A 17,434-nucleotide genomic window follows, 5' to 3' on the forward strand; every position below is an offset into this window, starting at 1 on the left:
CCACCCCTCTGCCATGGGCAGGGACACCTTCCACTGTCCCAAGCTGCTCCAAGCCCCGTCCAACCTGGCCTTGGACACTTCCAGGGATCCAGGGGCAGCCACAGCTTCTCTGGGAATGTGTGCCAGGGCCTCCCCACCCTCACAGGGAAGAATTTCTCCCCAGTATTCCATCTAATCTCGCCCTCTTTCAGTTTGAAGCCATTCCCTGTGTTGTATCCCTCCATCCCTTATCCAAAGTCCCTCCCCAGCTCTCTTGGAGCTCTTTTAGGTCCTGGAAGGGGCTCTAAGATTTCCCTGGATCTTCTGTTCTCCAGGCTGAACAGCTCCCCAGCTCTCCCAGCGTGGCTCCAGAGCAGCCCTGTCCCCTGCAATGCCATCTTTCCCTGTACCAGGGACAGGGTGGCCAGCAGGACCAGGGCAGAGATTGTCCCCCTGTACTCAGCATTGGTGACACCACACCTTGAGTGATGAGTTCAGTTTTGGACATTGAGGTGCTGGAGTGTGTCCAGAGGAGGGCAAAAGGTTCATGAAAGTTCTAGAAAACCTTAAAAGCCATGGCTGAGGGAACTGGGTTTGGTTAGTCTCACGGAGACTCAGTGTGGGTTTATTTGCTGTCATATTTGTGGCATTTTGTCTCCATCATATGGGTGACTACACCAGTAGATTCTCTGTGCTGTGTCCTGTAGGGTGGGTTATGAGTGCTGCTGTTTGGGACCCCAATCCCATGTATGTCCTGCATTGCGGCACCTCTGTATTTTGGGAGTCATCTACTGGGAACAATTAATAACCACACCTTTGTTTTTTTTCTCCTCAGAGAAACAACCGGAAAGGGGGAAATACCTTCTTTTTTTATTTTATTTTTGTTTTCTTCCCTTGTCCTCCAGGCTGACTACAGCAGCAGATCTGAAAGGAGAGTGTATTGAGGAGGGATCGAGCCTCTTCTACCGTGCCTGCAGTGACAGAACTGAAGGAAATGGCCTCACGTTGAGTCACTGGAGAGTCAAGTTAGATGTTATAATTTTTTTTTTTTTTTTTTTTTTTTTACTGTTTGGGTGGTCAGACATTGGAACAGCTTACCCCGCTTAGTGGTGGACTCACCACCCCCGGAGGCGTTTAAGAGCCGCTCGGCTGATGTGACTTGGGGCACACAATGGCGGGCGGGCACTGCCAACCGCATTTCACGACGGTAAATTCCTCCCCTCACCTTGCCGCTCCCCGCTCCGGCCGCCCCGCCCTGAGGGGCCGCGCAGGCGCCGCTCCGCCCTTTGTGTGGGGCGGGCGGGCGGCGCAGGCGCCGAGCGCGTTTCCTGCCGCCCGTGTCAGCGCCGGGCCCGCTCGGCCTCTCCCGCCGCCGGAGCGGAGTCGCGTTGACTGCCCAGAGTCCGCGAGTCCCGCTCCGCCGCCGCTGCCTCAGGTGAGTCCCGGCCGCGGCAGCGATGGGCGGCGGGAGCCTGCGGGCCCGCCGGGCTGAGGGGAGCGCGGGGGGGAGGCGCCGCAGCACCGCTGCCCCGAGGGGCTGGGGACGCCGCGCTGAGGGCGAGGCGGTGCGCGCCGCCCGCCCTGAGGGCCGGGGAGAGGCGAGCCTGAGGAGGTGCCTCACGTTTCCCCCGCTGTGCCCCCCGTATTCCCCGCCGTGCCCTGTGCTGGCAGGGCCCGGTTTACAATCCGTGCCCATCCCGGCGGCTTTATCCTGCCGGCGGTGCCTTGTGCCAGGAGGTGCCCGGGATGAGCCATCCCCCGGGAGATCCGCGCTGGGCGCCTCGGGAGGGAGTGACAGTGCTGGGAGGCTGTGACAGTGCTGGGAGGCTGGCCTTCCCCGCAGGTGCTTGGCTTCCAGGTGTTTGGGAGTGGTGTAGGGTGGGAAGGGATTCAAAAGATCCCTTTCTCGCTGTCACACGCACACGTTCTGTGTGCACTTCTGAGCCCTGGCTGGCTGCTTGTCCAGGAATGGGCAAGTACCGTTCACCACATATTTCTCACCCCAGAAGAGGTGACAGCAGCTGAGTGCTGTACATCCCAGCCTCGATCCTTTCAGGCCTTGTACTGAAAGAATGCTCTACAAAGCTGCAAGATTTCCTTTTTTTTTTTCTCTATTTTAAAATATTTTATTGAAACTCAAAGTCAGTTGCTTTCCATTTGAAATAAAATTCAGGGAGAGCTGCATTAAGTACTTGGTTAAAAAGTCATACCAGTATCTTCCCCATGTGAGATTCTGAGTTTGGATGACAGGAAGGCATTGAGGTTATCAACAATTATAAAGCCAGCAGCATTTTCCCTGGTGAAATATGAGCTGGATTTTGTCTGTGTATTCATAAGGAATAAATATAACTGGAAAATTTCTTAAAGCTTTATCTTCCCAAAGAGCATAGCACTGTATCTATCAGGAGACAGAAATAGCACTGCTTTTTGAGGTGATCATCACTGTTGTGTTTTATGGGTTTGTAACCAAACCAAAATGGAAAAAAGTCTCTTGTAACCAGTTATGGAGCTCAAGTAATTCAGTCAATGGGAAGGCATGGACTGTACACCTTTGGGTAGGTTTTGGAGTGAAAATACCTGAATTAGGAGTTAGGGTGGGACCATGTTTTATATGTCATGCCAGTCTGTGAATAAAATACTGCAGTTGTGTTAGAAAGTGTTTCAAAATAGCTGCATTCCTTGGGGAGAGGAGACTGGATATTTTTACATTTTATTTCGGAAAGAGTAGCAAAGGCTGAGCATTCCTTGGTGGTGGAACAGCTCTTGAACTTTTCCTGTATATGGAAATGTGCTGCTACTGAATGTTGGCAGGAGCTAAAGCAAGATCCTGGAAAAAGCACTTTGCAGTTGTGTTTTGCTTCCACACGTGGAATCTCAGGTGATGGATGGCCAAGGGCAGAGGTAACCCTGATACATCAACATTTTCACATTAACAAAAAAAAATTAATTATTTTGCCTAGGACTGTGTGTATTTAATATGTCATTTGATTGGTGGAATGTGATTATTATAAGAACTGTGAAAATCGTGCTGGTTATAATTATGAGCTGGACTAAAAGCTCGTATTGGTAAGAGTTGTATTTCAAGAACATTTGAAGTGCACCCATAATTTGCATATTTTTAGAATAACAGTGCTCGATTTCCTTAAATAAAATAAAAAGTCTCTCAGCTACTTGCATTGGTGAAATACTGTCTCACCTCTGCTCCAAGATCCAGCACTTTCAAGGTATTTGTTAAACTGATGGTGTGATAGTAATTCCTGGGGCTCCCTAAGAACAGACTCATCCTTCTTTCACTCCCAAGTTTCTGTTGGATTGCCATTCATTTCCTGTTTGCTTCCAAATTCCTACCTTGTCCTGAAGTCTCCACCCTCTGCTAACATGGCCATACTTGGGTATGTTGTAATTCCAGGCTGTGATGGGTGTGGATCTCTTGGAATGACATCACGGAGATAGTTCTTTTGAGAGGAATATGTGGGGGTAAAAGTGCTTTGATCCATCAGGCAGTGATAAATTGCTGTGAAAATCAGTGGAATATACCAAAGGAATTGACAAGTCCAAGCTGGATGTGTTGAACTGTGCACATTTTCATTATTACAGGTGACCTTGAGTTTTTATAGTGTTACCTTCCATCCATTTACACTGCTCTGGTTAATACAGAACATAGAATACCATATATTAATACCTAAAATATTTTGGTATCTAAAATACTTCAATGTCTAAAATATTTTCATTTCAAAAATATACTATTCCATGTCCTGTATTAACCAAACCAGCATAAATGGATGGAAGATAATATAATAAAAACATTTTAAACAACTTTGTGTTTGTGGGTGGATGTGCCTCCAATTACAGATTTTCAGCACTGCCTCTTGTAACAGCCATCAGTGAAAAGAAAAAAGTAGGTATTTAGCCTTTTTTAAACAAAATACTCACAAAGTGTAATGATTCAGCTTTAGTGTTTGAGTTTCATGGGGCAAAAGCCTGATTATCAAATAGTTCAGTGCTAGAATTAATTTGGAGAAATTACTAATTAGTTAATTACTAATCATAGGAATTTTTCCCTAGGATGCATATAAATGGTTTTATGAAATAATATATCAGCAGATCACAGTTACACATCAGTTTGACTTCCTGAAAAAAAAAGATTTTGTTGTAGCGCTGCCTGTGAGCCTGGATGCAGGTCAGGCTTTAGAATCAGTTCACTGACCTTTGTCCTAGATATTTATTTTTTTAATTGTTCTATTTCCATAGTACAATTAATAGGTTTATTAGATTCCTTGAGGACCTGCTCTCTTGTCTGTGAGGATACCCAAAGAAGCAAGTGTGTCTGGCTTTCAGGGCAGCTGCAGTTAGCTAATGTAAGCAGGACAATGCAAATCCATCACCCTGCTGAAAGTGTCTGGGGGTGTGACACAGGCAGCTCTTGAGCAGCCTTATCGGCTTTAAGTCATGATCTGTAAATGAATTGTAACACTGCACTGAAAGATGCTTGGTAAATGCTGAAGATCAGCTTGGTTTTATTAATTCTCTCATTTTGAAGTGCTTTGTTTTGAATTTTACACCTTTCAGCCTTTTCACTTTTTGCAACATAGGAACCTCTTTAACTCGGAATGTCTCTGCATCAGTTCCTGCTGGAGCCAATCACCTGCCATGCCTGGAACAGAGACCGGACTCGTAAGTAATAGTTCATTTTCATTTTTAATTGATCTTTTTTTCAATTGCTGTTTTCTTTCTGCTGTCAGTTTTTGATCTTGTGATGTTCTGGGTCATGTTTATGGAAGGTGTGATCAGATACACAGTTCTACATTTTAAATGTTCTATTTCTGATCCAAAAAGCACAAGTCTTCCAAACCTGAGCATTTCTAAGCCTGTTGTTTGAACTCTGGCATAGGAGGTCATTGAGTCTTCCTGGTGTTCCACAAAGCTTTGCCTCTTGGCCAGGTTTTCTATATAATGTGGATTGTTGTGTTCCAAATGTGTTGTCTTCCTGTGCAGAGTGCTCATGGCCATGGAATGTGTACCAATATCAAACTGCCAGTGGGCAGGGTTAGGTGGGATTTTGGGAAGAAATTCTTCCCACAGATTCCCAGAGAAGCTGTGCCTGGAAGTGCCCAAGGCCAGGTTGGATGGTGCTTGGAGCACCTTGGGATAGTGGAAGGTGTCCCTGTCCATGGCAGGAGGTTTGAACTGCAAGATCTTAAAGATGCCTTCCAACCCAAACCATTCCATGATTCTTTTTTTTATAATTATTGGAGATTTTCCAGGGATTTTGGCCCTTCATTTACAAAGCCCATGTAATGCTCTCAAAATTGTAAATAGAGATTTTAGATGGGAAAAGTCTTTCCAAATATAGCATTTGCTATTAAAAAGCCTTCTGTACAATTGGATTGTTTTATTTCTTCTTTCAAGAGATTGCCATTAGCCCTAATAACCATGAAGTGCACATCTACAAGAAGAGTGGGAACCAGTGGGTGAAGGCTCACGAGCTGAAGGAACACAATGGACACATTACAGGTGAGATTGTGCTGAGCCACACATGAATTTTTCCAACCCCTCCCGTTTTCCCCAGTTGAGATTCTGAACAGGAGATCTGCAAGTGTGGAGTAAATAGATCTTTTTATAGGTTGGTATTCCCACTTAGACAGAGCCTTGCAGCAGTTTTCTGAACTGCATGCAGTGAATGTTAGGAAGAAAAGCTCTATCTCATTTCCAGACATTACAGTGGAGTTACTGAGCCATTTTTTCTTATCTAGGGCTTATTTTTCATCCCTAATGACATAATGAGAACACATTTTCAGTCTGCTGAAGTAATCTGCTTGTGTCACAGTGATGCATGCTGTTCTCTTTCAAGTGCTAGTACTAAAATTTCATCCAGTATGCGACTGTGGAATTGCTTTGTGGTTTCCAACAACAATAAATACCCTTTTTTAAACAGTGTATAAACATATGAAGTGGTCAGTCCTAGACTTAGACCATCAGTGAGCACATTTATTGCAGGCTCTGTACATCCACAATGCAAATTAAGAAGAGCTGCCACATTGAGGCACAAGGTGTTATTTTAAAAAATGTGATTATTCTGTGGCAGTCTTTTATATTACTGGGTTGGTTTTGAGTTTTTTTCATAGTGGTATTTTTTAAATGGCTTTATCTCTTAAGGAAATGAAAATAATTAATACAAGCACATGCCCAAAGCAGCAAATTCTCTTCTCAGCTCACTAATGGGCAGAAGTGTCAATCCAACAGCATTTTGCAGGAACTTTATTCAATTTTTCCAATTCTTGCTGTCAAAGAGTGCAACTATCTCTGCTTCTTTGTGAAGAGTCACTTAGGCTGCATTTACAAATTAGGTGTGTCCCCATTAAGACATTCTTCTTGTACCTGTTAGTGTTAGAAGCCCAATATTCATGACTTGGGAGAAGAGCTCTCCCTGCTTTCCTGCCCAGTGTGCACCTTTGGAGTGCCAAACACTGTGGTGGTTGTAAAGAGAGGAGTTAAGCTGTGGTTACACACAGGAGAGCCACTGATCAAACTGCTTGTAACCCCTGACAGGAGTGAGTCAGCTGCTGCCACTGCAGCTCCTGATCACAGGGGACAAGGTCCTCTCGTGGCTCAGGTTTGTGGGGAGCTGCCTCTGCTCACTCACAGGAAGAGCTTGGTTTCTGCTGAGCTGAAAATCTGAACTTGGCCTAAGTCAGAGCAGCACCAGGGCTGGTGAGAGGATGTGGTGGGCAGGAGGAAGAAAGAGAGACAGGATGGTCCCTCTTTCAAAGGCAGTGCTAGAACTCCTGTAACTGTAGCTTCAGGCTACCAAGCTCTTCCCTTTTTAAGCATAAACCTATTTTGAATTAAACAATATAATATAGTAGCATTAGTACAAATTGTTTCCACAGCTTTTATCCCACTTTCAGTTTGTGAGTTTAAGAGATGTTTTTAATACTGAATGTAGTAAGGAAAAACCACTGATACATAATTTGTGGCAGGAGAGTTGAGGACTGCATCCCAAAGGATGCTAGAGAAAAGATGAAAAATAATGTTCCCATAAGATTTTCCAGTTGGGAACATTCTTCATTGCCTGGGAGAGGAAAGAAGCAATGACAGCTTTATCAAAGGTTTTATTTTATTCTTTGAATGTGTTATTTTTTTCTTGGTAAACCTTTCTTGTGGCACAGATTAAATAGGCATGGAAAAAATGTAAACATTGTGTCAGTGCATAAAGATTGATAACAGCTAACCAAAAAGCCTTGTTGTCTAAACTTTAGATCATGGCTGCAGTCTGGCAGCAAGCACAAAATGTTGTTAAGAGGTTGTGCAGTTTTAGAATTGCTGAGTTTCAGCTGTTGAGAGGGATCTTGCACAAGTCAGAGGTTTGGAGGGTGCTGGTGGACAGGCCTTGGCCGGTCTGCAGAGCTCCACCTGTTGGCCAGCCCTCGGAGCTTCCCCAGCCAGCAAATCCCTGGCATCTGGAAATTGGGATCTGCAGTTTTGATGAAAGCTAGAGGGAGAAACAAGTATCCTTAACAGCTTGAAATAGCTCCTGGAGAATAAGAGATGAAAGGGAATGACATAACAGTAATAACTGTGCCAGTGATCAGTTCGTCAGGAACTGCAGTGACAGCAAGGAGGAATGGCTTCAGACTGAAAGAGGGGAAATTTAGGTTAGATATGGCAAAATTCTTCCTGTGAGGTTGGTGAGGCCCTGGCTCAGATTGCCTGGAGAAGCTGAGGCTGCCCCTGAATCCCTGGGAGTGTCCAAGGAAGTGCCCAAGTGGATGGGGCTTGGAGCAACCTGGGATAGCGAATGGGCATTAGCACAAAGTTGGAACTGGACGATCTTTAGGGCCCTTTCCACCACAAACAATTCTGGGATTGTGTGACAGAGAGCTGTGAGGTGATCTCTGTTCTCCCTTAATGTAAAGGACAAAATTACTTCCTGTGACCCTTCACTGGCAGGCATTGACTGGGCCCCCAAAAGCGACCGCATCGTGACGTGCGGCGCCGACCGCAACGCCTACGTGTGGAGCCAGAAGGACGGCGTGTGGAAACCCACCCTCGTCATCCTCCGCATCAACCGCGCCGCCACCTTCGTCAAGTGGTCCCCCTTGGAGAACAAGTTTGCTGTGGGCAGTGGGGCTCGGCTCATATCCGTGTGCTACTTTGAGTCTGAAAATGACTGGTGAGCTGGTTTTGTGTCTTTAAGGTCGGCATGGGAATGCTGATGTTGTTTAATGCTGGTAACTGAGTTTTATTAATTCCTGAAATATTCAGGAAATGTTGAGGGATGGCCCCATCAGTTCTTTTGTGGACTTTAACATTTGGGGAATAAATGTTATTCTCTCTTCACTCTGCTGTAGCACCTAAAGGCCTTTGACTTTGCCTATTTTCAGACAGTGCAAGTTAGTGTGGATGTGTTCTGCCAGACTGCCATAAACATATGTTTCTTTTCTGCAAGTGCAAGAATTTCTGCAGAGTAAAGATTTCCTTACTACAACTCTGTGGTTGAAAAAAGAGAAATATTTTCTTCCCCCTCTTTGTGCCAGAATGAATGAAGAAATCTTCACTGGAGTCTTTCTTCTGTATCTATTATTTTGGGCCATTTCTTGTCATTCTGTCACATCTCCAGGGTGATCTATTAGAAGATGTTTGAACTTGTCATTGACCTGTTCTGCGTTTTGTCATGTACTTCTACCACAGTTTATAGATTTCACATAGGAATATCACAAAGATATTTCCACCATTTACATTTTTCTCATTTTAGCATCTAAACTTAAAGCTTCTGGTCTTCTCCCTTTGCAGCTGCACGTGTTGGAGCTACATTTGCTGTATCATGTGTAGCTGAAATCAGTGTGTGGGGTGTCTTTTACTTTGGGTTGCATAACCAGGCACAAAAACACAGGTGTTCTGTGTGCAGTCTGCCATGTGGAGATGAAAAAACAATGGCACCATCTGCAAAATACATTTTAAAGATTGTCTTAGACTTTTATGCTTTCCAGTATATTCACTTATCAATATTTTTTCTCTGCCTTTCTTGTCTGCAAAAGAATCAAGACTCCATGTGCTAAAGAAATATAATTTGTAAATTGTGAGCCTTAAAACTTGTGCTTGATAAAAGTAAAATCAGAGAAAAAGCACCATCATCCCAAAGGCCATCAAGTGGATAATAGATTTCATTACTGGTTTGTGAATAGTTCAGATAAACCAAATCTGCTGAGACATATTTAGGCCACTATTGATGAATTCAGCAGCAGGACCACTTTGCACTGCACTGCAGATAATTGAGATGAATGCCCTGCTTGGGTCATTGGCAGTCCCCCCATTTTCTTGTTGTGTTTTATAGTTATTGTATTGTTAAACAGTAGAAAAGTCAATAGGCAAGAGATGTGAGTATAAAATTCTTTGGAAGGACTGGAGAAGGACTTGTGCTTGGTGATCCATGAAAGTAGTCGTGCTTCACTGGGGGAAGAGACCTGGTAATTCCTGTGCAAAATTCACATCAAAGAATTCCATCTAATGCATTATAAAAATCAGTTTGAAGGGGAGTAGGACTTAGCTGAGGAGATACATATTTAATGAGCTTGTTCATAATATTTGAAAGTTTAATTAAGCTAACCATAAAGTTCACAGATTGCACAGGAGAATGTAAAAGATTTGGACATGAAGTTTTTTTCTAAAACTGATGTGTTTAGTCATTGACAGAGAATGATCTTTTTGAGGAATGCTTCATGAATTTGTGGGAATCAGGTAAAATATGTTCATATAAATTTTATGTCTTGTTTTGGTTTGATTTTGTTTTAGGTGGGTGAGCAAACACATTAAAAAGCCCATTCGTTCCACTGTCCTCAGCCTGGACTGGCACCCCAACAATGTCCTGCTGGCTGCAGGATCCTGTGACTTCAAGTGCAGGTGAGAGAAACTAAAACATTTATCTACAGTGTGGGTTACTGGATCAAATCAATAGTTTGAGCATGTTGATCAGGTATTTGCACTTGGTGTTAGAGTAGAAGGTGGCTCATTGTGTACTGTTGTTGGTACCAAAATAAAATCACCAGCTTGAGAAACCTTGGCTTTGGTGCTGCTGTGTCCTGACTTTGCACAGGCAGCATGGATCTGCTGGGGACTCACCTGAATTTGGGGGATTGCTGGGTTCCTTGCCAGCATTACACAGCATTTAGGCTGAGAACTGCTCGTTAGGCTCAAGTTGGATTAGCAGGTGTTACCTTATAGAACACCAACACTGCTAATTAAGAGTTCAAAAAGCAATACCCTAATGGTGCAGTTCCAAAATTCAGAGTAACTGGTCATTTCCAAAGGTGTTATCCCATCTTTTTTTCTCTGAGTTCCTTGTTTCCTCCCCTTTGCCTGTGGGGAGCCAAACATTTGATCCACCTGCAACTCAACACAATAGAAGAGAATTTTGGAGACCATTAAAAAAAAAAAAAAAAGCTGTTGAAGGCAGATTGGTGTGAGAGATGGATGGGAGAGACTTTGCAGCTGATTGTGAAATTAGAGTGTGAGGGATGGGCCCTGCAAACTGCTCTGTGCTGAGTGATTGGGGTCACTGCAGGGAAGTCTGCATGGGGAGTCTGCAGGGCCTGACTTGAATCCACATTGACTTAATCACTTGTACCTTGAATGATAATGAAAGCTTCTTTTCTTAAATTCTTTATGTAATAGGGCAATTTTTAAGCTTCAAAGTGTGCACTAAAAATGACTAAGGAGGAGTGGGAGGGGGAGGTGGGACTGACTATTGCATTCCTTATTTCAGAATGAAACCCTCACATCTAAACCCCATCCTTTGATACCTTTTCATGTAAGGAGAGATGTTATATGGAAGCTGGGAAAGAGAGGAGAGTTGTCTCCTCTTTCCTGCCTTATTTACAGTTTAAATTACATAAACTGTATGTATTCACTTCCTGTCACAAAATAGGTGATGTGAAACAGAAGCAGCTACTTTTCACATGTGGAAGTTTTTTAATTTGTTTTCATAAAGGACTCAGGATTTTTACATAGGTCACCTGAAATCTGTGTGTGTGTCCAACCCAAACCATTCATGGATTCTAGGATTCTGTTTCTTCCCCCAATCCATGAAAAACTATTCTCTTATGTAAATGACGAGTACAGATCTCTAGAATTCCAGTTCTCCTTTCAGTTCCATATTAAAAATAAAAAGATACCTGAAGTGTGCACCTGTTCTGATGGAAATTATGAAGTGGACTGCCAGAGCCACTGCCACGTAATAAGCATCTAAGTGGGAAACATTTTGGGGAAGGAATGAATGAAGAGCAGGAGGCTGCAAATTGCTGGGTATTCAGCAGAGGTTTTTGGTGCTTGGCCAAGATAAATGAGCTCCCCTTGTATTTATCTGAAATACATATGTATCTGTATGTATCTGTAGCTATGAGCAGCACATAAGTATGATTTTATGGTCTTGCTGAGGGAGTGAAAGTCATTTCCCAACATTCTTTGAAGGCTGGGGCCTTCAAGTTGAGGTGATTTTAGTTTTAAAAGACAGGGAGACTTTAATAAGGGGGAAGACTTCTTATGTTTTTAAGTAACAGTTAAATTCAAGGTCTTCCCTACTTAGGTATGATTTTCCTGCCTTGTGTCAAAGGCTGTTGCTTTAAACATCTTGTCCTACTTCCATACATTAAGAGACCATCCTTTTAGGTAGCTCTATAAAATTCAGATTTTTAAAGGATTATCATTAGATTATATTTAAACTAATAGAGCCAAATATATATCCATACTTAATTCCCTGAAAATCTGTACCTAATATAGCTGCAGTTAAACCCTTCTCATTCCATATGAGCAGCTTTATTGAAATAAGCTGAATATAGGTACCTTTGGAAGTGCTTACCCCACACATACAAAAGATATAAAAAACAGGGAAAGGGAGGCTACATTTTCCTCAACTCACTATAAAATAATTCATGTTTGTGTGACTGCAACCATGAATATTTGATTATAGTTTCTCATTTATACTGATTTTTTTTCCCTCTGGTAGTAGCATGGTGCAGCTGCCTTGCTCCTCCTGTTCAATGGACTCAAATCCTATGGTTGTGACGTCCCATTAAATTCCATGGTAACAGTCAAGAACACCATATTGTGGCATGTCTGAATCATGCAGAAGGAATTTGAGGAAAGGGGGAGGCTTTCTATTTAAACATACCTTAAAAATTGTAGTGCTGGGAAAAAAATCTATGAAAGCATTGCAGTATTTCAGGTTTTCAAGGCATTTTTGCAATAGTGAACCGGAAGAAGGTGGCTCAGAGCTCCTTTGCTGGCATTAGAACATCACATTTCTTTCTTTGAAATCCTGCTAAAACAGGAATGTTCTTAAAGAGTGGGTAATTTTGTAGGTGTTTGTATTAGCTTCTAATTATACAGTGCCATTCCTGGGTTTTCTCTAGCTGAAAGCTTGACTCTGGAGAGCTGTTAGCACCGCAAAAGGATGAAAGGGAAATCTTGGCATGGGGAAAAGTGCACTGACGTGTGTTTTTGTGCCATCTTCTGGAAAAAAGGGAGAGGGCTACAAGAACAGCATTCATGAGAAACCTGTGTGCTTTACACCCTTTGTACTGCTGCTTCCAGGCTTGTTCAAAGACACCAAAATATTTTATTTTGGGACAATCAGGACACATCTCTCTCCTTCCAACACGAAACGCATCCCATGCTCCCAGGAGCTTTGTTCTCTCTTTGTTCACACCAATGTCTTTTTATTTGCAGGGTGTTCTCTGCTTACATTAAAGAAGTGGATGAAAAGCCAGCCAGCACACCCTGGGGCTCCAAGATGCCTTTTGGGCAGCTGATGTCGGAATTTGGGGGCGCAGGCAGCGGAGGGTGGGTGCACAGCGTGAGCTTCTCCGCCAGCGGCAACCGCCTGGCCTGGGTCAGTCATGACAGCACCGTGTCAGTGGCTGATGCCTCCAAAAACATGATGTGAGTATCCCCTTGCTGCTCTTGTGAGCCTGAGGATCCTAAAGGTCTTTTCCAACCTTAATGATTCCCTGTGGAATATTGGGCTCGCGAGCTCGCGCCTCTGTTGCCTGTTTTACTGTAGGCTCCAGGTCTCTTTGAGGCTTATATAAATATTCTATAAATAAGGTTTGTTTCTGTGAATTTTAGAGTGTATAATTTAAATTCTTTGTAAGAATTCCTTGGTGAGAGTATAGCAAATTTATTTTGGGGTCAAAAAAGAGGCATTTAGGAAAAAAGGTAAGTTCCACTGAGTAACCAGGGAAACAATATTTCCTTTCCAAAACAGTATTTGCAATACAACATATTCCAGACAGTATTCCCAATTCAAAGAGAATCCAGAAACATGCTCGCTGCAGCACTAAGACCACATCTCTAACCAGAATCTGGAAAATATTCATGAAATATTAATTTCAACATCTGTCCTTAAGATGGTGCTCATGCAAGGTTTCAACTTACACCTTCCAGTCCAACAAAATACTTTACTAACAATTGCTCCTTTTGCTCCACCTTTTGATCTGCATAACTTTGCAATGTCCTTGGCTTTCCAGCCAGGAAGGATGAGATCCTCCATATGTTTTGGTAGCAGAAGTCTCTGAGGTCATCCAGGCATTTCTGGAATTAATTTTGAATTGTGGTTCTGATCAGTACAGTTGTATAAATACCTGGCTGGGAATGCCATTTATTATGCAGTGTTTAAGAATTCTCTTTATTTGTCATTAAGTCGCAGAAGTTGACTTAAATGAACATCAAGGCTTTTTGCCTCTGCAAAGATGTCAAGCATCAAAATTTCAAGTGTTTTTTGTATTCAAATGAAATTAATATATTCATCAAAACAGATATTTTTGGGGTTATTCCTTTTAAACTCTTGCTCCTGTTTACACACAGTTTTGGTAATGTTAGCCTTTCACCTGGAATACTTGGCTTTGTTATAAATCTAGCAGCACACTTGCATTAGGCTGAAACTTTTTATTACAAATTACAACCTTCTGTTGTCACCACAGGACAGCCGAGCTACCTTGACTTTTCCAACAATCCTTGCGTGGGAACGGTGCCTATTTTTTGTTAGAGCCGAAAATGAGAGGTTTCAGTGAATCCCTCTAACAAATGTCCTTGTGCTCAGGGTTTCGCAGCTGAAAACAGAGTTCCTCCCACTCCTGAGCGTGTCCTTTGTCTCCGAGAACAGCGTGGTGGCAGCTGTAAGTGTCTGCTGTTTCCTCCTTGCAGAGCTTTGTCGTGTTTTGGAGGGGGAGAAAACCCCATGTTTTGCACAGTTAATAATATCACTAAACAAGCTCTGCCCTGTTGTCTGCGCGTTGGAAGGGCAGGCTGGGAGTGCTGAGCTGGTGTTTCCTGATGGCTCTTTGGTTGCAGGGCCACGACTGCTGCCCCATGCTCTTCAACTGTGATGACCGTGGCTTGCTGAGCTTCGTTTCCAAACTCGACATTCCCAAACAGAGCATCCAGCGCAACATCTCCGCCATGGAGCGCTTCCGCAACATGGACAAAAGAGCCACCACGGAAGACCGCAACACCACCCTGGAGACACTGCACCAAAACAGTATAACGTGAGTGTCCTGCTGCCAGCAGCAGCCCAGGGAGTGCTCCCCATGCGTGGGAGTGTTCTCTCTTAGGTTTGCTGCACCAGAAGGGTGAGCTGGTATTCCTTGTGGTCTTTCCCTAGCAGCTCTGTTTTTCTGGGATTTAGGTGGGTGTTGGTTAATCATTGACATGGCTACAGCTGTTTGCTCGTGGTTAATGTGTTGTGTACCTTGGACACAGCTTATCTTATCAAATATGTGGGTAGTTCCCAAGAGGCTGGTGGCACTGTGCAAAATCCAGTCAGCAAAATCCACCTGAAATTCACATCCCAGCTTCCCATTTCAGATGTTACTGCCATGTGTATTTATTTATTATGTATCACTGTTTTCAAGCTGAAAGAGGGCAAATTTAGGTTAAACATACAGAAAAATCCTTCCCTGTGAGGGTGGGGAGGCCCTGGTTGCCCAGAGAAGCTGTGGCTGCCCCATCTCTGGAAGCTTTCAAGTCCAGGGTGGAGCAACCTGGGATAGTGGAAAGTGTCCCTGCCCATAGCAGGGAGTGGGGCTGGAAGAGCTCTAATGTTCCTTCCACCCCAAACCATTCCACAATTCTGTTAATCAAAAGGATTCATTCAGGTTAATTGGGTAAAATGTCTTTGCATTAAAAAAAATTATGTGATCCCCAGGGATGTTGAGCAATTTCTCCTTATTCAAGGGAAACCTTTTGTCTCACCAAGCCATTTAAGAGCTTTCAGCATCTTTTCCTTGGCTTATTTTTCTGAGGCATTCTACCAAGAATCTAGTGTAGGCTCTGGTATAGTCATGTCTCCATCCAAAGAGTAGGAGTAGAATTCAACCCAAATTTCCCAGTTTTCTGGCTCTCTGGAATGGGTGTTGGAGCTCTCACTCTCTGTTTGCAGCCAAGTGTCTATTTATGAGATAGACAAACGGGACTGTCGGAAATTCTGCACCACCGGCATCGACGGAGCAATGACCATCTGGGATTTTAAGGTAAAAATGGGCTTTTACTACCATGTTTATGTGAACTAGCTGGGGTGGTGGATTTTTTTAAATTTTTTTTAATCTCTAGTATCAACTCCTGGGGCTCAGCCCCAAGCCAGGTTTTAGTAGCAGCAGGAAATCCAGACTGGAATATTCAAAACCATTAGTGAAGTCCATAAGAAAAACTGATCCAAGAATCTGCATAAAGGCAGATGCAGTTTGTTAAGCAGATGGTGCTAATACAGACTTATTTTTAATAGAATTACTTCATGTCCCTGTAGGAATCCCCTTAATTCTTTCATTCTCCAGGCTCAGCCTCAGTTGAGCTGGAACAATTTGTACAACACAACCCCCTGCCTCTTCCTTCTCCCATCCCATGGGGCTCTCCTCATTGCCCTGCTGCAGAACATGGTCCTGTCTCAGAATTAACTTACCCAAGGAGTAAGAAGTTGTCTCTAACAGCTGGAAAATACAATATTGAAAATCCTAAAAGGATGTATTAATGTCCATGCTTGCTTTGCTCAGGCCTGGCCAACAGAGGTCCCTGTTGGTCTTCCCAAAACTGGGCTATGGGACTGATTTAGGGAAAGAATAGATTGTCTGTGCTCTGTGGTGCCAGAGTGCTCTGGTGGGGAGAGGAGTCAAAGAAGAAGTTGAGGTGATCTCTAAGCTGCTTTGGTGCAGTTTTAGGTCTGTAATATTGACCTGTACATGCCTGAGTTTAAAAGGAATGACTGTTGTGGTCTCTGGCTCTTGCATTAGGAAGAAATTCTTTACTTAAAGAAGAAGTTCTTCCCTGTCAGGTTGCCCAGAGCAGCTGTGGCTGCCCCTGGATCCCTGGAAGTGTCCATGGCCAGGGTGGATGGGGCTTGGAGCACCCTGGGGCAGTGGAAGGTGTCCCTGCCACGGCAGGGGCTGGAATGAGATGAGCTTTAAGGTCCCTTCCAACCCAAACCATTCTGGGATTCTATATCTGAGTCTAATTTCAAATGTTCATGTTTTTTTCTTTTTTTTTTTTTAGCGTTTACACTGAATTATTTAGCCCAGGCTATGGCAGCAGATTGTAATTAAGATTTTTTTTCTCTCCTTCAAGACTTTAGAGTCCTCCATCCAAGGGCTACGAATCATGTAAAGGTGGATTTCCATGATCTAGCAGGACAAACTGCTTGACAGAATGCAGCTCCCACATCTGCACAAACCTGAAAAGGGAGGAGGAAGGTGAAATATTTGGAAACACTGAGAAAATACAGCTTGGCAGATTTTCTTTTGAACCTAAATTTGGTGAATTGTGTTGGTTTCAAAATCAGCTGTGATTGTTCTTTTTTTTTTTTGGTTGGTTGTTTCATTCCATTCTTTTACCAAAGCTGCTCCTTAAGTAGTTTATTGCAGGAAGTTATGAATCACTAACTTAAAAGGGGAATTTTATGTAAATTGTCTGCTAGAAATAATAATAATAATAAAAAAGAAAAAAACTGATTCTTTGTTTTGATGTTTATTGATTCAAAAAGGGGTGTTAAGGACAGAGTGGGGAAAACCCTGCACTGATATTTTATGGCCTTAAAGCGGGAGAAGTTCATCTTAACTGAAAGATTCTAAAGTGACAGACCTGGAGTTCTGATGACCTGGATGTGAAGATTCAGATGAGCTGCTTCCAGGGGAATTCTTCCCTTGAGGTGACAATTTTGGAGGATGAATGATTTTATCCTACTGCTCTTCATTGTGTCTGCCTTGCATTTAATCCATAACAACAGCAAATTAACCTGAATGTCTTTTTTGTTGTCTGCTCAGTGGGTGTCATTTTTCCAAAGGTGAGTGACCAGAATTATTTGTAGTTGCCTTTGGGATTGGTCCCAAGCCTGCTCCCAGAGCAGTGCCTGGGGGACAGGATGGAAAGCTCTGTGTGGAAGGTGAGGCAAAAATCTGCTGAGCCTCGTCTGGGA

General features: G+C 43.3%; 1 protein-coding gene across 2 annotated transcripts; it reads left to right on the plus strand.

The window, feature by feature from the left end:
• The first annotated feature begins 1,255 nt into the window (after window positions 1-1,255).
• On the plus strand, window positions 1,256-16,970 carry ARPC1A (actin related protein 2/3 complex subunit 1A). Of its 2 annotated transcripts, none has more exons than XM_064390985.1 (10): window positions 1,256-1,414; window positions 4,572-4,653; window positions 5,389-5,493; window positions 7,930-8,152; window positions 9,772-9,879; window positions 12,703-12,915; window positions 14,075-14,150; window positions 14,326-14,519; window positions 15,413-15,503; window positions 16,588-16,970. In XM_064390985.1, the coding sequence occupies exons 2-10, from the start codon at window positions 4,590-4,592 to the stop codon at window positions 16,624-16,626; spliced, it is 1,113 nt and encodes a 370-aa protein (XP_064247055.1). In that variant the 5' UTR covers window positions 1,256-1,414; window positions 4,572-4,589; the 3' UTR covers window positions 16,627-16,970. The 2 variants fall into 2 exon arrangements, with proteins under 2 accessions (XP_064247055.1, XP_064247056.1); XM_064390986.1 differs by having other exon boundaries at window positions 1,269-1,414; window positions 4,549-4,653.
• Window positions 16,971-17,434: the final 464 nt, after the last annotated feature.

The sequence above is a fragment of the Passer domesticus genome, chromosome 15 (genome assembly GCF_036417665.1).
Source record: "Passer domesticus isolate bPasDom1 chromosome 15, bPasDom1.hap1, whole genome shotgun sequence".
In the NCBI taxonomy this organism is placed as follows: Eukaryota; Metazoa; Chordata; class Aves; order Passeriformes; family Passeridae; genus Passer; species Passer domesticus.